The 23,862-nt window shown below is 36.6% G+C and overlaps 1 protein-coding gene across 1 annotated transcript in view; it reads right to left on the bottom strand.

Annotated features, from left to right (window-relative positions):
• ATP10A (ATPase phospholipid transporting 10A (putative)) overlaps window positions 1-23,862 on the bottom strand; it is a 112,085-nt gene that overhangs the window by 32,106 nt on the left and 56,117 nt on the right. Inside the window, exons 4-8 of the mRNA XM_031058370.1 lie at window positions 18,068-18,153; window positions 11,585-11,691; window positions 11,352-11,483; window positions 8,856-8,989; window positions 7,024-7,276 (exon numbers count right to left, since the gene is read on the bottom strand). Of these exons, the coding sequence (XP_030914230.1) occupies window positions 7,024-7,276; window positions 8,856-8,989; window positions 11,352-11,483; window positions 11,585-11,691; window positions 18,068-18,153 (712 nt within the window). The remainder of the gene's footprint in view (window positions 1-7,023; window positions 7,277-8,855; window positions 8,990-11,351; window positions 11,484-11,584; window positions 11,692-18,067; window positions 18,154-23,862) is intronic.

Below are 23,862 nucleotides of genomic sequence, written 5' to 3'. Positions count from 1 at the left end.
GACCTCAAAGATCCTGAACTGAATATAATTTTATTCCCTGTATAAAAACCCTATGGTTAAGCAGAGAATGCATTTCATATACAATACAGTTATGCCTGCATACCGTATCTCTGGATTCATCATTGCTCTTTCTTCTTTCTTGCATTACATCTAAACATATTTTGTTTATTCAACATAGCAAAAGCTGTTTCCTAATGCAGCAGTTTATTTATCAGCATTACAATGATAGTGTGGTTCCTTTTAGTCTCTATAATAATAGCTATCTCTTGCTCCCTATACAGGTTTTATTGTAACACATCCATTTAATTGTCCTTGCCCCTGAGAAAAAGGAGGAAAAGGGAAAGTAGGAACAAGACTAGAATCTCATTTAACCAAATCAAATGCAATTCTTTTGATACAAATGGTGTTATTTCAGTTTATACCAAGGGAAACCTGACAGCAATCACAAAAAACAAGCCTGAGCCCCCTTCAACATTTTCTCAAGAGCAGTCTTACACATTATTGTGCAGCAAGAATTGAGGAGTTTAAAGAAATAATGAAGCACGGTTCAATAGTTATGCTGTGGCTAAGGTTCACACTGCTTCAGCTGTGCAGTGCGTGCCTCTCTGGGAACATGCTGTTCTCTCCACCCACTCAGCTCCTTCCAATTGAGAACCTTTTCCTGTGAACATTATAACCTGAGAGACATTGTTGTGGGATACTTTTCAGTTTCAGCACTAAAAATTGATGGCCTTGATCTTTTTTTCTATTCAGTTTCTTATTAAGGGCAAAGACACAAACAACTTTGGTAACACAGTGATGCAATTTATGAAAGTCAAATTTCACTATCCTGTACTCCACTTTATATTTATGACACAAAGAAGAAACAACAGTTAATACTTATTCCATTAACCTTCTTTTATCTTTCATAAGACTGCAGAAGCTATAAATATAACTCCTGTAATAACTGCCAAGTATTGAGAAGATAAATTCCTTATCTTCTTGAAGATAAATTCTTTTATTGTAAAAATCCTTTTCTTTAATTTAATTTTGATTTTGGTTTTTTTTTCTGTTTTACCTTCCATGCCATATATGCTCTATGACAAGGAGTCCATTTCTCAGGCTGACAGAGACTGTTGCTACACATCCAGATGTTCCACTAACTTGAAATGTGAGATTGGGAACCTGTAAAGAATTTCCCTTCAAGCAGCATAAAACTGCAGACCCCTCAAGCCAGAATACTTAAGTTGTCTCATTGTGTGGGCACTATTTCACCATGGAAAAATTCCATTTTGCCTCAAACCAGTCAATAAGGCTGCTACTGAACTGTCACTAAGTAAATCTGTATGTGCAGCACTTACACCATCAGACCACCTTATTTCCTTATTATTTTATAAGTGCAAGTTTATTTCACTCTGAAGTGCACTCTAGTGTCTACATAAAGATTGAGACAAGCAGCTAGAACGCTACAAATTTGTACAAGTTGGCTAACATAATCTTAATTTATTTTGCTAGAACTTGCCCATAAGAGTAAGCCTTGAAATAAGAAAGCACCAAGATTCCCCTTCCTCTAACCTTTTGACATCCCCAGGGGCTTAATAACCTTAAGTCCTTTTTAAGAACCCTTTACTCAGAAACTGAGATGATTCCTTTTTTCTTGAGATTTTTCAGAGAAATTGTCAGTGTGGCTATATGGTTAGAGAGAAGCAGTACTTTTCTCTAGGGATGAGGTATTCTGTCTTTTATAGGATTTAAAATGGGGCACTCACTCCCTATGTACTGAGTTCTACATCTGCTCATACTGGCTCTCTCCTTAGTTATCAATTAGAAATTTTCAAAAAAGCAGTAAGAAAGGTAAAGAGAAACTACAAAAAAGCTACACAGAATGCCTGAAGCACCCAGTTCTGCTAAAGATTTTCAGCTTTCCAGGAAAGGCTAGATGGACTATCCTGGTTTCTCAAGCTCATCAGATTTTAAAGGTGGCAGATGAGAAATCCCTTTGGAAGCAACCACTGCATTTATCAAAAAGGTTTTTCAATTTCTATGCCTTAAAAAAAAAGTAATTCTCTAATATGGCTGGACTATGCAGGATATGTTCTCATGACACAAAAAGAGTAAGAAAATTCCACTACAAAACAGCCCCTTGAACTAGAATAGATTTTTTTTGACATAATGGATTTTCCTCTAAAAATTAGTTGCTAGCCAACCTTCATCAAGAAAAACTGGACAGTAGAAAGAAGCTCAATCTCTCAGATTTAGTGATTAAGAAACTTTGTTAAACAAGAGAAAATCACTGAGGTTTTTATCATCTACCTTCACTTCCATAAACTTCTCTTATTCTTATGTTGTCTTCAGTCATTGGAAGGAAAGGGGGCGGAATTCAAAGAATGAAAAATTCAGATTTTTCAGATTTATGTAGTTGTATTCATGGAGATTCAATCTGTGTTTTGTCAACAGCTTCATACAATGGGTAGCTAAAACTAGAAAAACAGAGATCACATCCCATAGGCAAGAGGGTGATTAATGCAGCATTTGGAAAACAACTACGACAAATGTCAGGCCAAGACCATCTGGTTGTAGCTAAATCATGTAAGGACTTTCAGAAGCACAGTGGGGTTTTGGGCATCTACTGTCTCTGGGATTAGCAGGCAAACTTGGGGCATGGCCAGTTCTAAGAATTGTTAGGAGCTGTCTCCTAGACTGAATGAAGGGTGCTGGTATGGCCATGCAATTTGACATATAGGGAAACAACACATTTTCTCTTTTTTTTTTGTGCTAACATTCTTTTGGGCTAGAAGGTACTACTGACTGGAGGAGTAATTCTGGGATTTAAGCAGAGTATAGTGCCAATGGGTATTCTGTAAATACCCAAGACTCTTATGAATGGGACAATCATTCTTCTAAATGGAGTGGTGCATGGCATACCCTGCTCCTAAATTAACACTCCACCAGTCAAGAAGAACCTTTGGAGAAGACAACAGTCATACAGATGTGAGGTGGGAATTCTCTTTGTCTGTACAGAGAATTCTACACCACAGAAAAACAGGCATGTATTACAGAACCATCATAGATGTCTAAAAAAAAGTCTGATAAATTACATCCCACAAATGTTTGATTTTATCCAGTAACTGTAATCTTATCAGATTACTATCCTCCATGCAAATATCAGCAATTAGGTAACTAGTATCCCATCCTTGTCAATATAGTCTCCACAGGAACTAAATGTGCAGTGCAAATTCCCATAGTTTGATCCAAATCAGTGCATAATCCACCACCAAAATACTGTAAATGACCTCAACAGTGATGGGTATTTCATAGTGCTTCCACCATGGAACTATGATTACATATGCTACATTCCTGGATTCCTCTTCAGTGCTAAGCTTTTGCATAGCAGAACCTATGAGTAATACTTTGTACTACCTCCAGCTGATTCTGTCTCACACTAGTGCAATTTATTGCCCTCTATTATTTATGCTTTTGTCACCTCTTGTCTAGACTATAACAATGCAATACTCCTAGGCAAAGTGCCATCCATCAGTCATAAGAAACTTGGAGCTTATAGAGAATTCTGGAGGAAAATGTTTTCTCCAGAACATTCATGAAAACTTGCTTCCCATACCTAAAAATGTATTAAGTCTCACTCAGGGTTTCTGTTTTTATGTTAAAGCATGTAATAATTGCTTCAACCATGCACAAGGTCTGCATAAACCTCTGTGATGAAAATCATAATTAACACGTCCATGTCTGATGCAAAACAGAATTCTCCCTCATAATCATAAAGCTCATCTTTCACATGGGGAATTTATACAGCTTTGTGGTAGGAATTTACAAGGGAAAAAAGGATAGTCCCACCACTCAAGAAAAAAACAGGCTGCCTCAAATACACCAAACTGAACACAGCATAGCATACACCTTTGAAGTAGCTCCCAAATCCCCAAAATTGTGTACTGCATGTATAGGGAGAGGAAGAAGGGGAAAGATCAATCTCTATGTCAGGGAACTCATGTGCATTGCTTAATGCACTCCCTGAGTGCCAGGAACCGAGATATGACAATATCAAATGCAGTATAGTAACAAGCAGAACAGAAAAAAATGGGAAAATTTCTCATAACTCTGAATAAATTTTAGGGAGAAGAGCTTATAAAGCAGCATAGAGAAAATTTATGATGGCTATTCACAATCTATTGGTTGAGTAATTAACAGATATGCAGTAGTCCTAGATTATGCAGAAAAAAATGATTTAAAAGAGAATAAGAGTTCAAAAGTTCAGAAATTTCAGACTTCAGTTTGCCAGTGTAGACATAACTCTTTGCACTGTGTGTGTGCATGGCTTAGCCCAAGAACATAGGGCCTCCAACTGACTTCAGTGGAAAACCTGCCAGAAAATGTTGCCATGGGAAAGAAAGTCTGCTACACCTTAACTTTGTTTTTGGATACGGCTGAATGGTGCTGTTATAACTGAAATTTCTCTCCTAAAATTTATGCCTGAGGTAAACATCTGGCATGACAAATTTGAAAGAATAGTTAAAAGTTTTGTCCAGCTATCCAAAACTGAAAACAGGATCTTATCATGAGCAGAAAGTCAAGCAACTGGAATGACAGGCACTGCTACCCCACCATAGCAGAATAACAACTTAAATGAAAGAGCTTAGAGCAAGGTTATTTCCATCCTTAGACATCTACTTTTACAGTGCAAAATGACCTGTTATTGGCAGCTTTTGCATCCTGACCCATGTACACTAATTTTAAATTAACTTCTTCATATAAAGTGCTACTCAAAGTTAGATTCCAAGAAATAAACCACTGTGCATGAAAAAAATACTTGGATATGTGAAGATGTAGTGTCATCTTTGAAACAGATGAAAAAAAGCAAATGCATTTTACTTGATTTTCTAGCATATATGGCAGACTCAGATCACCCCCTAAGTGAAAGATTTTAGAATTTTCTATTTCACTAAATCTTCAGCAAAACCTGAGGTGCAGAGCAGGATGGCATCAGGTATAATGTATGAAGGAAATTCAGATACTCTGGTATAAGACACAGAAAAGTGGCTGACAAATAATTTGCAAGTAAGCACACAGCAATGAAATGTTGTTGATACACACCCTAAAACCAGAAAGAGCTGTGATAGACATTTTATCATATCTAAACAAGAAGGCTTCAGCAGCAGAAAAGATAACAGATGGTTATAAAATCAAACTGCAGAATAGAGCTAACAAAATACTTGAATGAAGCATAGTATTTATTATGGTATTTATACTGATTATAGAGAACAAAATAAATACAAATTATCACAATTTATATAAAGAATTATAGAGAAAGACCTATTTTCCCTAGAGGGAAAACAACAAAAGAATAAAATGCTGTGTAAATATTCTGTGTCAATTTAAAAATTATATTTGTCAGAAAATTTATACTGACTGGATTTACAATGAAGCCCAAACAAAGCCATAGGTGAAAAGAAGGACTGAAAAAATCAATCAGTTTATGTATCTGACACTTTTTTTGTAGTGACATTCACTCTGTTTTCTTTAACTTTTATATTGTAATATGAAATCATAAGAGGAAAGTGTGCCCAAACATAGATTTCTGTTAAATTCACTACATCTGAAGAAAAAAGATCTGAACATTCAATATTCAAACTTAAGGGCCTGAGTTCAGCTGACATATCATCAGATGATACCAAGCTCATAAAAATACCTTTTCTGAACTGTTTTAATTTGCAATAACATCATTCTTGAGAGGAACAGAATACACTCTGAAATTAACATAAACAAGCAAACAAGCAATGGCAGAGAAGAAGCAAAAAGGAATGAATTATCAAGAGTGTCACAAGCAGATTTAGGAATCCAGTAACATACTAAGTTCTAATTCTTTTCTCTTTCTTACTTACTGTACAGAGGTAGAAAGTCACAGGATCTCCCTCAGTCCTTTCCATAACACTCGTAACACTACCCAAAGGTCTAGTTTCTTGAAAAAAGTGCCTTAAATGTAAGGTCTCAGTACTGCTTTAAAGTAGGAAAAAAAAAAGAACAATCCACTACTTCAAAATATCTTTTTCTGGTTTAAGATTTTGTCATCTTTCTAAAGCATCTTTTAGAGTTCCCAGTCTATGTTGATTTTTTTTCTTATTCTGTATCTTATTTGTAAACTGAAATTCTCTAGTGTTCTTTGAGAAAACTTCCTAATCAGAGATCTTTATGTGTTGTGTAGAATAAGAAACTTATTTTTTGCAAACAAGAATATTGTAGTTGTCAATATTTTCCTGCATACAGAATATGATTTGAAGAGTTAAGATCTGTTCTTTCAAAAATGATAATGATTGTATGTTAGAGAAAAATAACACAAACTACAAACATTGTAAAATAGGAAATCATAATTTTAAAAGGATGAAGAAATAACACAGGGATGATAGTTCTCACATTGCCTTGTGAAAAATAGTAATCTTTCACTGTTTTAAGAGGCTGATACTTGAATGTGGATATTCCCTCCACTGCAGTGTTCATAGAGCAAGCATACCTGACACGGACACCTTTCACACAGGAGCACTGAAAAGAATCTGACAAAAGCAACATAAAAGATGCAATTCTATCCAATTATGTTTCCTGTTAACATGAAAACTGCTATCTTGCATTTATTTCTCAGTACAAAAGGATAATCTCATCTCAGGTATTCAATCAGACACTAATCTGGCTGTGCTTAAAAGCGTTATTTTACATTGTATACCTCAAACACACCAAAGAAGTGGGATAGCAGCAGCACCATTCAATTTTCTTACATCAGCCACGCACTCAAGTGCTTTATTACATCAGGAGCTAAAGCCAGATGCTTTAAATGCCTTGACAACATACTGTAGATATTACAAAACACTCTGGTAAGATTGTCATTGCTAGCTGAACACAGTCATCGAATTACACTGATCTGAAAACAGCTGTTAAATTTCTTTTGTTTTCCTTTTTGATTTAAGATTACAGCAACTTTTATGACTACTTCAGTCTGCCCAAAGTACAGCTGTTAGATAGAAAACGTGATCACGAGCTCACCGTTATCATCATGGGAATACTCTATTCCAGAAACAGTACATCTTCGGAAAACCATCTTGTTTTCTGTCAGTGTCCCAGTCTTGTCTGAAAAGATAAACTGCACCTGACCCAAGTCTTCTGTGATATTTAAAGCTCGGCACTGCAGTTGAGAGTCTGTTTCTTCATCATATAAATCTTTATCTTGATGAATAAAGTATACTTGGCAGATTTTAACTATTTCAATAGATACATACAAAGAAATTGGAATCAGAACCTAGAGTACACAAAAGGAAAGAATTAGGAGAAAACAGAAGCAAGAACACAATTATAAAAGCTAATTAATTTGGTACTAGACTGGAACATAAAGAGGCTATGTACTTTAAACATTTATTCTAAAGTTATTATTGTGTTTGAAGAGTTTATTTACTATGTTAGATGAGGAAAACCTATGGTGAATTGCAGAGCTGGAATGCATTATTACGTCTAGAAAACTGATTATCAAAACATGGACAGAAGCAAATATTTCTTAGGCGAATAAGCTGAGCTTTAAACTAGTTGGGGAAGGAAAAGAAAAAAAAAAATCCCAACCCAAATCAGACCATACAATCAGAATACTGTAGATGTGAATGGACTGAATAAAATTGTTCTGCATAAATAGACTGTTTACAAATTCACTTTGCAGGAATACAAGAAATAAAATGAGAAATGTTAATCCCTCCATAGGAACAATATCTTTGGCCTTGACTTTTGTACTGCAAATTATTTGAATGAAGATCACATTTTAAAAGTGCTGAAGAAGGAAAGATGAAAGATTTTCAACTGTTTCTTGAGGATTGTCAAAACTACATGAAATATCTAATCTGTACATGAGTTTTTCTCTGCAGATTTTTTTCAGCATAGAAATTCCTGACTGCATACATTGTTTAGTTTTCTGAATTAGATACGTGGGAGAAATTATAGCATGGCTGTGGGTGGCGAATGTGGTCATTTAAACAAAAACTACAGTGAAATGTAGGTGTTTAAAGAAATCAGTGGTGAATTTTCTTAACCAATATCATAACCCAATCCCTCAGGGTAAAAATTATTTTTACAGTCTTTTTCATTCCCTTTTATAAACAAGTTGCCGCCTCCAGTAAAGCAACCTCCTCCAGTGTCCCACTAGGCAAACTTTCATTTATCTCAGTGACATGAGGTTCTTTTACTTCTCTGAAATTAACCACCTCTACCATTCAAGATATTTCTCTTCAGGACCAAGAAACTTTTAACACAGTTACCTGGCTGACATAAGGTTTTGCTAAGAGAAATACATCTGAAAAGCTGTTAAAAAGTATAAAATTAATTTTCATAGCAGAACACTGTACCCAAAGTGGCATTCTCAGTCTTTGAGGTGTTGCTCCACAGTGGGTAGATAGGAAGAGTAAAGCTTGTTTTCTGGTTCATGGGGTTGTTCCTCCCCATGTGCAGGACCCTGCACTTGCTTTTGTTGAATTTCAGGCAGTCCTCCTCTGAGCATCTCTCCAACCTGGCAAGGTTCTTCTGAAGGGCTGCAGAGCCCTCTGGGGTACTGGCCACTCCTCCCACTTGGTGACAGTGAACTTGCTGAGGAGGTATCTGCCCTTCATACAAGTTATTGGTGAGTTAAGTTAAACAACACTGGGCCCAGTATTGAACCTTGGGGGACATCAATAGTGACAGGCCTCCCTGTGCTACTGATTACAACCCTCTGGGATATTTTTAGTGCTTGATTAGCTTCTTACATGCCTTAGTGGTGAAACAAGTACTACATATATTGCACAAATATAACTATTGCAGCCAACTAGGAAGTGAGGTGAGAGCATGTACAACTTGATTACCTGGAACACTATGATCATTGTCAGAAATAAATACACTGAAGCTAAAACAGGTGACAAATATTTGCCATCGGGCCCTGGAACATCAAAAATTGGTTTCTTATTCTCACCATATTGCCATACCCATAGACCATGACCTGCAGAAAAATTGGAAGAGAGAAAAAAGCAAATTAACCCCAAGCAAAAAGGCTTCTGGTATGACTTTGTTCTTTAGAGTTATGTGAGAAATTGTTATTTGTTTTCAAATATTCTGCATGACTTCTGAAAAATGCCCCAAACCCATGGGCTTTTCTGCCTTGGGATTTGGGGTTTGAGAAAGGGCTTTGGCTGTCCTTAAGCCATGCAAGACTAGTTTCTCATAACTTTATCTAAATAAAGTGAGCTGGCTAGTCTAAATTAGTAGTTTAGATTGTTTCTGTCATCAGATTGTTTCTGTCACCAAAGAAAATTACACTTCCTCAGAAAATGATCAATTTCAATGATATGCTGTGTGTTAAAATGAAAGAACTCAACTGACTGTACTAGATATATCACCAGTCAGCCATCAGTAAACTAGCTTTAGAAGAAATTTTAATTTTACTGTGTGAATTATATCCACCACATGCATAGAACTAATGAAATAACAGTATCAACAGAGTCAACAGCATGGAAGCTGAAGAATGAAAAGCAAAAGAAATTATAGGTCTTGCTCAAAATGTTTTTTTTTTAATTGACTGTGCTGATAACTAAATAAATATAAGATTTTTATTGTTTTGGGAAAATTACATTCTTGCTAGAGAGACAGAATGTTGCCTTTTTAAGTATAGCACTAAGATTTAAAATTCCTAAAATGGTATGCCTGATGTTTTAAGGCAACAAAAAAAAAAGGAAGAATTCTTCAGCAACAAAAAGCATTCAAACTATCACTATATAGTGAAAAATTTATTGATTCTGAAAATCAGAACTAAAGGACAAAGGTCTACTTTAAAAGTAATCTTCTGTAAATCATCCTTTGACAGGATCCTTTACATATTGATGCATAAACCCAGTATGAGTGCTTGAAAAATAAAAACACATAAGGGAGCACATTATTTTGTGCCTATACTACCAATATGAGATCACACACATGATGTCTTTATTGATGTATATATTTTTATTCTTGAGAGCAAAAATAGAAAGCTCCACACTGAGTATGACCTACATTAAGGTTTGTTTTATAAATGTCCTTATATTTTCAAAATAATTAAGTGTCATATCTCCAGTTATACTTTATTGACAGAAGGTGCGAAAATGGCCTCATTTCTACAGAGCACCAAGCAACTCAAAGGGCTCGAGCAAATTTCTTGCCAGCTGTTTGTGGCTGTCAGCACCTTGAGCAGTTTGCTCTGGCCCTCTGCTGGCGGCTTCCAGCCTTGTAGCGGACAGGACAGAAAGGAAGGTGCACTTGTCACCTACTGAGTGCCACCTCTGGGGAGCCCCAGCTAGGCTGAAGCCACTCACAGGGGACGCCCGCTGCTGCTGCTGCTGCTCTGGGGACACCGCAGAGGGGGCACTGGCAGAGGGGACAGCTGCAGGCAGTAGCTCCCTGCTATGAAGCCTCACCACGACACTTCAGCCCTGAGGACTGGGCTCCCCAACACTGAAACACTACAAAAGCGTGTCGAGAACTCAGTGGAAACAAATGAGCTGGCTGGTTCACAACTGGAAATACTCATCTTTAAGCATTTAACAATACCTGGAAAAAGGCACAAAGAGATATATTAAAGTGGCATAAGATTGTCATTAAACTACACCATGGTTGTTAAGAAACATTCTGGTGTTTATGCCATATGACTCACATGCAAACATTACAGAACACTCAAATATTAAGGAAATGGAATTCACATGCCGTATATAAATTTTTTTTTGTGCCAAATGTAAAACTCAATTCTTTCTCACAAATGAACAGAAAAAAGTCCTGAGGAAACATAACCTGAACTGCAGCATTTCCTTAAACACTCTCAGAAGTTTAGAGAGTATTCTGCTTGGATTTATGCAGACTTTTGCTTATTTCTTCTATGTTATGACTGCAGCCTTAGGGACAGTGAGTCCATGTTGTGCACTGTGCTCTCAATTTAATAAGTAGTACTGGGGAATACCACTGTGCTGATTTGTTTACTCTCTGCTCATAAATTACTCTACTGCCTGATTAATGACAAGTTACACTCTACCACCTGTAATTTTGAGGGCACTACATATAAACTGGGGGCTTTTTTGGGCTTGACATTTTTGGATGCTATCAAGGGTAGTAAAATCTAAGCCTTCAGATCTCTGGTACTAATAGCATATATTTCATTGAGATTAAGAAGGTATTTAGATCAGGCTGTGTATCAAGACATTTTGGTTTTTGACAAAAATAAGTATGGAGACAGCTTTATGGATTTTATGTTTTGGCAGACATGTATGTTTTTGATAAAGCTAAGTGCATGAATCCCAAGACAGTGTAATACTTAAGTGTTTCTCCTAGTAAAGAGCACTTACCAATGGCAGAAAACAGACACATGATTAGAAGTATGAGGACACACCAAAGGACATCAGCATTCATCTGCCTTTCCAGCTTACTGCGCTTGTAACGTGGTCCATTATTATTTAACAAGGCTTTGGTCTCATGCCCTGCAGAAGGAATTGCACCAAACATGTCAAATGGAACTTGGCTACTATTTTATGGCTATAAAAATGTGGTATGCCCTGTAAGACAGAAAAGCAGCTCCTACCTGCATAGATTACTATTCCTGCAACTTCTTCTGTGTTTCTAATGGTACATCCACGTAACAAAAGATTCTCTTTGAACAGTCCGTCCTTTTTTCCACTTTTATGAATACTACAGAAAATTTAAAAACAGAACAAAACACAGCATGTCAAAACATCAAGCTTGTTATATCATACTTGTAATATAACAAGCCCAGGAAACATCTTCAGCATTTAAGAATTTTTTTTTATTTGATGGCAAAATATTTAATTGGATCCTCCTCCTGGGAAGGTTCTCTGTTGGACTTTGAGATTACTTACCCAAGGATCCCTGACATGCATCAGCCCAGCTGGAGCAGCACCAGTTGCTGTTGGATATACAAATGTCCTGGACAAATGCTCACTAGAGATCCGTGGGCCAAATCGACAGCATATGTGCAGCCTAGCTAATGCCTGGAAAATGCACTGGACTTCCTGTGCATGTGTAAACTGACTGAGCAATCACAGTTAATCCAGCCCACCTCAAGGCAGCTGTGTACTGGATAGAATTAACCCATTATTCACATGTGTTTACTAAAGAAATCCTAGAAAGCAATATGGTGAAATTGGGAAATGACTGTACTTCACACATAGTGATACTAAGGAAGATGTGCCAGGGATAAATCAGTTCAGTGAAAAGAAAAGGAAAAATTCTGTGTTTTTATTCCATGTATCAGTGAAAACAAGAGAAATTATTTTCAGAATTGTCTCACCAGCTATCTAAGGATGGCCTGCACTCTGAGGATTCTTGTTGACTAACACCAAAACACAGGAGAAAAATGAAATGAAGTCACACTTCTACTACAACTTATTATCTGCTGGGCATGACTGACTGAAATTTCAGCTGACAGAGAAATACAGAAAATAGCCTTATGAGAATTAACAGGGAAATGCTAAAAAATAATAGCAATTAAAAATGGTATTAGAATTTTTACTATGTAAAAAAGACAAATCAAATAATAATTTAAAACCACTTTCAAATGAATAAAATTTCATTTTGTCAACTGAAGTACTCCAATGCCTCAGAGAAGACTAAAGCAAGTCTGGATTGTTTAAATGTTGTCCTCACTTTCAGACCATCAAAACCATCACACTTTCAATATGCTACATTAAAATTAACATTGTGCTGCTGCAACACCAAATCTTACGTCTTTCTGGATTTGGACACTTAAAATCCTCTGTCCCCCGAAATCTGCAAACTGGCTTAAAATTGTCCTTTTTATGTAAAGGTGGAGTTCTTTTTATTTGTTTCCTATTTTCTAAGCCTTGACATGTGGGTTTTATATACATGCTTTTCCCTGTTAGGTATTTCTCTTTTTCTAAATGAGGACCAAAATTGTAATTGAAGTACATACTTTTAGGATCTCAGGCCTAGAGATCAAATATGCTGAGATTTGTAAGAAGAAAAGCTTCACATTGGTGAGTTCTCTGTACTTGTCCCAGCACAGTAGGACTACTTGCAGAATATTCTGTAATGCTGGTTAAGCTACATAACCTCAATAGTCAATGCTTTTAGTGCAGAATGCTTTTAGTCTGCTTTTGAGCAGAATATACCTGTGTGTATATTCACACACATATACAGCCTTTTTTAGTTCAGCACAATATATCATACCCACCCTCTGCTCAAAATATATACATATATATTAAAAGTATTGGTACTTCAACAACTATGCTTAGCTTTTCTCTGCAGGGATGAAGAAAAAGCATTTGGTTTGACTACTGAGGTAGCAGCTGCAGTGATAACATCTGACTAGAGGCCAGAAACAGAGAAAGAAAGAAGTGGATAACACCATATTTGCAATTCTGACACGAAAGTCAAAGGTGGTTTTTTAGTCAGGAGACAACTTCCCCTGTTCAGCCCATCCTCCCTGCCAGTCTCAGACAGAAGAATAGAGCTTTTACTTCTGTTCTTTTCAGCAAACCTCTTTAACCCACTGTCTCACCTTTTGCCAAAGCAGCATCAGCTGGGGGGCTGCCCAACATCCCTCTGGCAGAATGTCAATAGGTGTCAATTTGTCTGTGCTTAAACTATGGGAAATAATTTCTTAATGATTCCATACTGTCAAAATTACACTGCTACCAGGATTCTGTCATTCCTCTGATTTTTAAGGCTAAATTCTGCATTAGGCTTTCTTATAAATCATGAGAATGCTTGAATTTCCAATAAAATCTCCAAATGACAGTTATGATTCCTGTTAATAAATGAGACTTTTTAGAGATAAACCTACTTAAGTGGTACTTTCTCTAGCTTATAGTTTTATAAGCTTCATTAATTTTTTACACAGGAACAGTGGACTGTGCAAGGTATATTGCACATGGCAAAATTACTTGTACATTTGTTCTATAAAATGATATATTTGTTCTTACTATCTTAGCTTACAAAACAACTCCAAAACAATTGTGCAACATCTGACGTTAACCTGTAGGTGTTAAAACCCCAATCTACTGCTCTCATCCACAGGCTGAGCCTTCTCAGCACATCTCATCCTTACATGCATTTGGTACTGCTTTTTACTTTCCCATATCCAAATGAAGTCAGAGAACTCAACTGTTGCTCACCAGACCTTTAGAAAACATGGATGAAATCAAAATCTGGAAGAAAGAAGCCAGCAGAGGCTGGAGGAAAGTCATCATTTGCCTCTTGTCTACAGTCACTCCCAGTGACTCACAGTGTACCACAACATACACATAAAACAGTTGGGCACTGACGATGAAAGGAAGGAAAAATTGCAGACATGAAGGTCTGGATTAAAAAATAATGAAAACTAGAGTTAGATAAAACTGCTCACTTTGATAACAAACCTTCCAATTGTAAACTTTGGTTTGACAGACAGCCTAGTTCCTATTTCTAGCCCTGCAGAGTTATAAACCTCAAGCCTGTTAAAAAGGCTGAAGCGTCTGTTTACCCCTTTCTGGATTCTGGCCAGTGTAAGTTACAGGCAAAGAAGGAAAATTTTCTCTGTCATTCTTTAGAACAGTGTCTGGCTGAAGCCACTCAGATGCCTGGAATGCAAAGGCTAAGCCATGAGGAAATGCACTGGCAAATGTGGGTGCAATGCTCTTTTTCTCTGCAATTTCTCACATGGATGACACTGCAAAAATGTGGTATCTTCACATCTAAAATACAAATGCACCACAAATTAGGAGAAGTGGGCAGATCATTTGCAGTTAACTACTATTATGCTACAGCACTCTGAAAGCCTTTATACAGAAGTAAGCCTCTGGTTTAATACAGCAATGCAAAAATTACCCTGATGGTAGTTCACCTCAGCTTTCTATTGTGTTTTAACTTGTTACTTATGTGTCTTGTTAACTTGTTAACTTATGTGTCTACCAGCATTAAATAACAAGGTAACCAATGATAACTATTCAAAAGAGAGTATTTTCTTTCACATTTTGGTTTATTAAGTGCCTTGCAAAGGAAATGGTACAGCTGGCATTACTTTCCAAGGCTTGACACTCCCAAAGAAAATATTCAGCAATCTTAAACATGATATCAGTGACCATTATCAGTCAGAAACTTCCTGACTCTCAATCGATGAAAATTAGTCTAGGTTGCTTTGGTTTTTTATTCCAGGATTGGAGCTGTTCCTATAGCACATTAAAGAGACATCACTAAAGATTTATATTTGTTTTTTCTTAAAAAAGGTGTAACATGGCTTTATATTAATTTGGCTTTGTTACCTTATGACAACCTTTGAAATAGAAATACACACATATATTCATCTCCTTCTTCTTCTTCTTCCAGTTCCAAGCTATACTTATTTTGGTATGACCAGATAAAATTTTATGTTCTTGTCTAAGAATAAAATTATTATTTTCAAAAAGCTGAAAAGTCAGATTCCCAATTACAACTTCTCTTTTTCCCTTGCCCATATACACAAAAAAGGTACAAACCAGATTTTAAAGTAAATATTGCTATTTTTGGAACCTGGAATTGGATTTTTGAATGTCTGCCATGCATACTGTACATAATCTGGCTAGACACATAGGGGCAGTGGGCATGTTAGGTTTTGTTCTATTCCTCTTACACAGAATATGTTTATAGGGGAAATAAAAGTGAGGGGATGTGCTTGGGTTATTTGGGGGTGCAGAAACTGCAAAAGAGAATTAAAGCAAGCAACTGAATAAAACTGGTAGTCTGCCTGTGTGTTCAATGCAGATTGTGGCAACACAGCTGAAGAATTCAGCTGCAGAAATGTGCATGTACACTTTTTCAGATCTAGGATAGGGCTAGGCCCATCTCAATGGATTTTGCAGTTATATTTTTTTTCAATATAATTTCTCCTTTTATCCTGGCCTGCCTCTGCTATGTTGGCTACCTATAGGGATTTTGTTTCAGGAAAACTGTGGGGAACAGAATTTTTTGCATGTTTACAGCATATACACACAAAAATATTTCTATTTCCTGAAATATTTGTCAGCACAGACATGAAAACAAAAGACCACATTTCATAGAGGAAAAAAAAATCTGAAAACTGGAAACCTACTAAGTGGTCAAAAAGTCTAGGAAAATTTGGTAGTAATGTTTCAGCACAGCTTTTTACATATGTAAAGTCTATTATTTCATGGGATTCCTATTTATTTTTGGTATCATATCAGTCAACCTATTATTGGCTGGTAGCTATCTGATCCATTATTTCAAGCAGCAGCTACTGGTAAAATTTTGAACAAGAATTAAGATCTAAGTTTGACATGACAATGCCATGTTTCAATTTAGATATGTTAATTACTATTCATCTTGTTAATGTATTATTTGAAATAGACTCCTGATTCCATTATACTAATGAAGGAACTCTAAAAAGTGTGTGGGGGAAGCCTTCTTCTGTGATAAATTAGGGGACTGAGAATTTATTTGTTGAGGGGTTGCTCCCCACTCTCTAATTCTAACGGCCCATGGGCCTTTAGCTGTAAATCTCTTGGAACACAGCTGATGAGAGCTGGAAATCACCTGATGCTTTCTGCCAGATTCAAAATTTGTGTCAGAACATATTCACATCATTTGTGAAACTATGAAATATAAAGAAGATTAAATATAATCAATACTAAACAATAGTCATCAAAAAGAGAATACCATGTTTTCTGCTATGTAATTCAAATGGTTCTGTAACTTACATGCCACAGGCCTTTTCCACATGGAGTAAATAAGAAAATATATAATGGAAGAAAAATTTATGCATATTTTCTACAGTATTCTGCTCAATATTTTGGGGACTAAGATTCACCCATAAAGCGTACTAGAAAAGCTGCCAAACTTTCCATTTCCATATCTGGAAATGGCATGCCTACAGTAGAGCAGGCTCTCTATTACACACCCTCATGCAGTAATGTCTAATACTAAACTTTTTTCTTCACATGAACTGTAGAGCTTTGTGCTGCTAAATAAAGGAACACATTTTCCCACACTACAACTTGATGTAGTTTAAAGAAACTGTCCTGATTTACACCACTTGACAGTACATCCTACACAATCTGTGACATCTGAGAGTAGTAACTATGGTGGTAAATGGCACCACTATAAAAAAACTCCCCGAGCTCCAGCAATTTACCTTGTGACATTTACACAATTTAATACTGCTTATCACTCCAATCAATATGGGTGGTAAATCATTGTGTTTGAAATGGAATTAGTGTCAGTTTAACTCTCGTAATTAAAATTTGAGCAGAAATTATGTATCCTGGGCTCTCACTCTCCACGTGGTTAACAGACTGTAGAAAAATAAGTCATGCAAGAGTGCATCTCCTAAGCCACCACAATCAGACCAAGCTACACTACAGACCAAGCTACATAAGAAGCAAATCCTAAAACATTCGCATATCCTAAACCATTTGTTCTTGCATATCCTAAACCATTTGTTTCTGAGCAGGACTCATTGGCCAGAGATGTGCACCCTGTTAATGCAGTTCTGCTTGTTTAGAATTAAGTGAGCATAGGTGATGTAGTAATGTACAGGCATACCCATCGTGTGAGCCAATCATCTCATCTAACTGAGAAGAAAGGAGTAGTGCCATAGCTGGAGAAATATCAGTTTTGCCTTCTGATTTTCCTCAAGGACACATGTATTAAAAGAAACATCCAATAGACCCATCTTCATGAAAGTGTACAACAGATTGTGCTTGTTTGTTGCCTCTCTTGGACTTGTTTTCTATTTCTTCCCATTTCCAGATGGGCTGTTTTGATCCATGGAGGAAAATAAGAGTGCCTGTAAATGCAGTGCTTCATACATTCATTTCTGTAGTGTAAGCTGATTGAAGGTAGCAAATAAATCCATCCTAAGGAATGGAAATATGAGGTTCCCATCTCCCCTTGAAGAGAGGATCCTCTAAAAGAGCCTTAAATATGCAGCCCTATTTAGATGTGACGATGATGCAACTTACAGAAGACAGCGCAAAGCAAACAAGCATTTCTTTTACTCCATATTAAAGAAAAGGAGTGCATTATAGTGAAGGATACTATATGAAATACTCACATGTAACCTCGAAACCTACTTAAGTCATTGTTTGGCTTCTCACATTCAATCACACTGGTGAACTTCAAGGGGTCAAATTCTGAGTCCTAGAATAATAAGAGCGTTCATTATTTAGAGCAAAGACATGAAAATTATATTCAAAATAACTTGCTTTTCTAATTTTTGTAATATGATAAAGTCCATTTTTTTCCAAAGGCAATGAAAGCAAAGATGCAGACCACTGGCATTGAAAATCAAAGGGACCTGGGGAAAAAAATTCCAAAGATGCCTCCCAAAATCTCCCTTGCAAAGATCACTTCTGTTCTGCAACTGGAATATGCCAAATGATTTTGATCTGCAGTGGAAAAATGAAATTTACCTGAAAAATCTCTAAATCTTAAACATTATCATTATCCTTCATGTTCAGTGAAGCCAATGAAAATTCAGAACAATGTAAGTCAATACACTGCCAATTATCAAAAAGCTAACACGAGCTTTTGAAATATTAGCAAGCCTTCTTAATTGCTTTATGCCAACTGAAATGAATTAGTCTACTATAGTAAATTACACACATAGCAGAATAACTTTTTCTTAATTATCACTTAAAAACCTTCTTGATCATCTAACTCATTACTTTGAAACTGGTATTGCTGCTGACTATTTAAGTTTACCTGTAGTTAGCACCTTGTTGTGTTTGAGGAAAAACATCCTATCACAGCAGAATTACTTTACTAAATAAAAATCAAGGTTCTCCTTTTTTTGCTAGCTCAAACTACACATTGAAAGCAGACATATCTGATCCTGGTGCTGCAAAGAAGGCTGTTTATCTCCATCAGTGAGGACGACTTTTATCTATAAAACTGCTTTGCATAGCATTTGAAGCAAAGAACTAATCATGAATTATCATATTATTAAGTTTTCAGTATTGACAGCACTTTATATATTATGTTTTATAATGGTTTTGCTGAGCTGCTGGAGACCCCAACCACTACTTTTTAGAGTAAAGTTATGAGAATGGTTGACTGAGAACCAGTAATCACAGGACAGACACAATCTTATTGCCAGTTTCTCTGAAACACACAGGTGTCTCTGGGGTTTTTTGATGTTGACTCTATTCAGGTGAAAGAAAGCAGATTTTGGGTAAGAGATATAAGAAACTAGAGGATATGTCAGGATCAAAACCAACACCCTCCATTTCTCTGCTGGTTACACCTGGAAGAAAGACAGACTTACACTATATATGTGACAATTCAAACCACCCACACCTGAGACTTTAGAAAACCTTTTCTGTATTTTCAAGAAACACGAGATGATAAAGAGAACTGTGAAAATAGGCTGTCACTTAGAGACAGCTACAGCCCACTGGAGGAATGAAAAATTTTGACGTGTGGAATTCAGCTTGTAAACAAGGGGGGGAAAAAGTAGTAAAAACAAAGGACAGCTCTGAGTTGAGACTGCTTTGCTGAGAATCAGACTCCCCAAATTACATCAAGGTTGGCAGTCAAGAACCTGAGCCTTAACAAGATATAACACCTGCCTGTCATCCCAGGTGATCTTTTCCTTCCTTGTCCCAGTATGATCCTTAGCAGAAGAAAAAGAATAACAGGTATAGGAAAAATAATCTACAAATATTCACCACTGTAGCTTAAACTGCATTTATAAATTGGATGGAATGGGAAACATTTCTTTTCTCCTTATAATAACATTATATATATAACACATTTAATTTAGCACAAATTTTCATTCAGCGGTTTTAAAAAAGAAAATAAATAAATCCTAACATCTTTGATGAACATCTGTGAGGGAGTCCTAGAGACACCTAATAATAAACCCCAATGTAATCAAATGTAGGTTTTGTAGGGCTGCTGAACTCAGGAGTGTGGTTGGACACATTACCTTCTAGAACAGTTGGACAGCTGAATTCCCTTCCTGCTAAGAAAACCTGCACTAAGGTTTATATTTCACAAATAAAGATTAAAAAAAGTACTTACATCTAGAGCCTCCTAAAGTCTTCACAAAAAAAGACAGATCTCATTGAGATCAGAGAGGACTAAATGTACCCAACCTCCCCATCAGTACCATGCAATATTGTCTTTCTCCCTCCTTTGTTTGTTGATCTCTTTTCATTTATGACTCAGTTTTGGAACTAAAAGTCCTTTATCATTAAATCTGTCTGTATATTTGTGTTCTGTTACAATTAACTTGAAATATGTGATTATGGTCTTTACCCAGATAGTATCTGGGAGTGAAAATCCAATTAGAATAGTAGTTTATGTGAGGAAAAAAAATGGATGAATTCTGATTTATGGCAAAAGCTCTTTGGTTTATTAATAAATCAAACTGCTCCATCTCTTCCCTGTGAAATGCAAGGGCAAGTATACACTGTATATTCCAGCTGATGACACTGTTTTAATGTGAAAATACCTTTTGGTAAATGAAAGAACAAATATGTTAAACACAGCCTGTGTGTGACTGCTTTCAGTGGTTACAAAGAAGCACAAATTTAATATAAGATTTCACAATGATCAAAGTTTAGCTCTTTTTAATGCTGATATTCACACTTCGGCAGCAATTGAAACACAAACTGTGATGATGTTCTCATGTATTAGCAGCTAAGAGAAGCTGCAGTTTGACAGAAGTTAAAGCCAAAACTGTTGCTTTTACAGCACACAGATTTGCTCTCTTTTCTTGGTAAAAGTCCATGAAAAAAAATTTCTCCACCACTATCTTTATTTTTGTCTTACACTGAATTTCTTCATCACTGTTAAGACACAAGAAATAAGATCAAAATATGGTCAAACACTGAACTGGCCCAGAGCTTTGTACACTAGTTACCTGCTGTGCTTGATTTTGGGTATCTTACTTCCCACTTGGGGAACTGCTGGGCATTAAAGCTGTCCCAGTACCAAGAGGGATGAAAAGTTCCATGTCTAGACAGACTGCAATCTGAGATGAGGCTTTCCAGTGCCTCATCTCCATGAAATCTTGATTTCTGGGCTGTTCTCATCATCCCCCTGCACACATCAACAAGGCTGGGTCATACATAAAAAGAAGCTGGGGGCATTTTTTAACTTTCTGAAGGCATGTATAATTTTTTACCTGGTACCTCGGCAGCTGTCCCAAACTTTTGCCTTGTGCACCACTGGCCTGAACAACTGACTCTGGCTGATAAAAACTGGGGAGAGATTCACCGATTGCACATAAGTTCCCCAGAGTATTTTACAAAACTGTAGGGTAGCAAAGGCCAGGGCTAAATTCTGTTCATGTCAGTCACATTATTTCTGTTAAACAACCAGTTCTACTTTTGCTACAATGTACATTTTACTTGCTATGACAATTTCTAAGGATAAGCCCCTATAAAATAAAGTAAAGCAAAACTTACTGCTTTCACTCAAGGCAGATATTTTGCTACTAGGTAGAGCTTAAGAGCACTACCCATTAGAGCCCAGACCCATGCTCTAATCATCTACTATGCTTCAGAAGACTCTTAAATTATGCTTGAGATATATTGGAGGAGTAAAATCCACTTCTTGCTCAACTTTTCTGCCGTATTATGTCATATCAAAATAAAAAAAAAAAAACAGGAAAAGAAAAAAAAAAAAGAAGGGCTTTGATTGAATAAGAAACTGACTTCCATCAAATCCCTGACTTCACTTCTTGATTTTGCCAAGATAGCTTTAGTCCACTGCTTTTCTTGGAAAAAAAAATGCTGACTTCTTAGTAATACCTTCACAGGTATTTCTGCAAGTTGAAATTTGTCAAAAGGACACATGGTGATACTCACATTGGGTGTTTTATATACTCAGGGATTCCATGGAATGTATTTCATTTCTTCAGGACTCTTTTTGCTAGAAAAATGTTTAACAACCTATACATATATCCTATTTCTTCCACTTTCTTAAAGCCTTGGAAAACTCAGTCTAAATGCAGCAGTGGAAAAGCTTGTTTTCCTTACCTAAGCAGACCTAGTCAAACTGCAAAAACCTACTAAATATTGATTCCTTCAAAGTTGAATTTCAAATCAAAGTTAAATTGCAGATGCAAAGGGTTTTGTGACTAGCCTTTTAACAATGCACTAGCTAGTAAATCTGACAAAAAGTTCCATTTAAAACAATATCTTAGGTCTGCAATAATTGGGCTGTGTCTTATACCCTAAAAAGACGAAGCATTGAGGGGAAGAAAATGTTACAATGTCTTTATAGAGTGGGAAACCAACAGGTAGACAGATGAAGACAGTATAAAGATTTGTCACAAAAAAAGCAGACTGAATTTAGCTGTCTCCAATACGACTTTGTAGCTTCAGCTGTAAGATGATTCTGAATCTCCACAGTGAAATGCCAACCTTTTCAGTTCTGCTGGCAACCTCACGAAACTGTCATAGCTCAAGAAGCAAAGCATGCCAGATGAGTCAGTTTGACAATTACACAATGTTCAAACAACATATTTCCCTTCATTAAATGCCTGTTGTATGGGTAATTTAATAGCCTGCTAGTGATATTAATAATGCATAGTTATTAAAATGTTTTCCTTTATTCATCTGCCCTACTTTACTGCTGCAGAAACCTGACTTTGATGTTCAGTCCTTCCCCTCAACAGGACAGCAGTGGGTGCCCAGGATGCCCTTGGGTGACAGTGACAGCTACCCGCTTATCACATTGTGTTTACTGCCTAGGCTGGGGATCTTATCCAGACTTCTCCCTGCAGTGCAGGGCTGATGAGGGCTCTGGGATTTGTTTTGGCGTGTATGTCTGGAGGAAACAAAAAAAGGAGAAATGGAGTCATGGGGACAACTCAAAGAAAATATTTAATAGACAAAAATCTGCCTGAGCCGGAAAAATAGCTTTTCCAGTTTAAAAGCTTTTAAGTCACTAAGAACTCAGCCTGTTAATGCACTGGTCCATCCTGTAACTGCTTTATATAGCAGTGCCCTGCCTTTATCATATATAATTAATCTGACCTTTTATTAGTGTGCAACTGGAATTACATACTGATGTATCCAAAGCATATGAACTGTTTATATACTGGAAGAGTGAAATGTTTTCATGTCTGAATGGTATTAGTCTCTATGGTACAATTTATCTGTGCCACTAATTCACAAGAAAAGGAAGAAACAGTTGGATCTATGCTGTTTAGGAACTAAGAAGATCCAGCTATACATCAGAATTTAACTATTCTGTTTTTCACACTTAAAATTACTACTATAATTGGATTTTTTCAGTATTGTTTGTTTAAAAGTAACACATGTTCATTACTCAGAAACACTGGAACAACTGAGCAAGTCAAATACATTTTTGGGAGCTGATCTTCCTCTGGCTGACCAAAGTTTTCCTCTTTGTAGAAAATAATATGAGGGAACAGCGCAATATCCAGGTTGCAGGAAAGAAAATGTATTGCAAGGCCTAGGAAGATCTCAATAATTCTGTAACAGGCAGCTGAAGAAACTGCTGTTAGTCAATCACAGAACAAAAGTACCAAAAAAAAAAGTCAACAACACTGAAAATATAAACATGCAAGTTTTAATGTCCCTCAGGCTGATGGCCACCCCTAGCAGTGCACTGAAAATTATGGTGGTGTGAATGAATTCATTTATGGACTACAGTAGTGCTGGAGAGTTTTAAGGGAACAGTGTATGTCAAGGCTGAAATACAGACCTCAATCTGGACAATTTAGAAAGTGGTATCTGCCTGTTCCAAAAGCCAGTCACCGAAATAAATGAATAGGTGCATAGTCTTTAAGAGCCAACCTCCGTATTAGCTCAGTGCTTCAACTAAACCACAAACCAAGATTCTCAAGGACTCCCAAAACTCTGTGTACAA

Source organism: Geospiza fortis, unplaced genomic scaffold (assembly GCF_000277835.1).
Source record: "Geospiza fortis unplaced genomic scaffold, GeoFor_1.0 scaffold366, whole genome shotgun sequence".
NCBI classification, from domain to species: domain Eukaryota; kingdom Metazoa; phylum Chordata; class Aves; order Passeriformes; family Thraupidae; genus Geospiza; species Geospiza fortis.
Note: the sequence above shows the minus strand (reverse complement) of the source record. Positions and strands in the feature narration are given on the sequence as shown.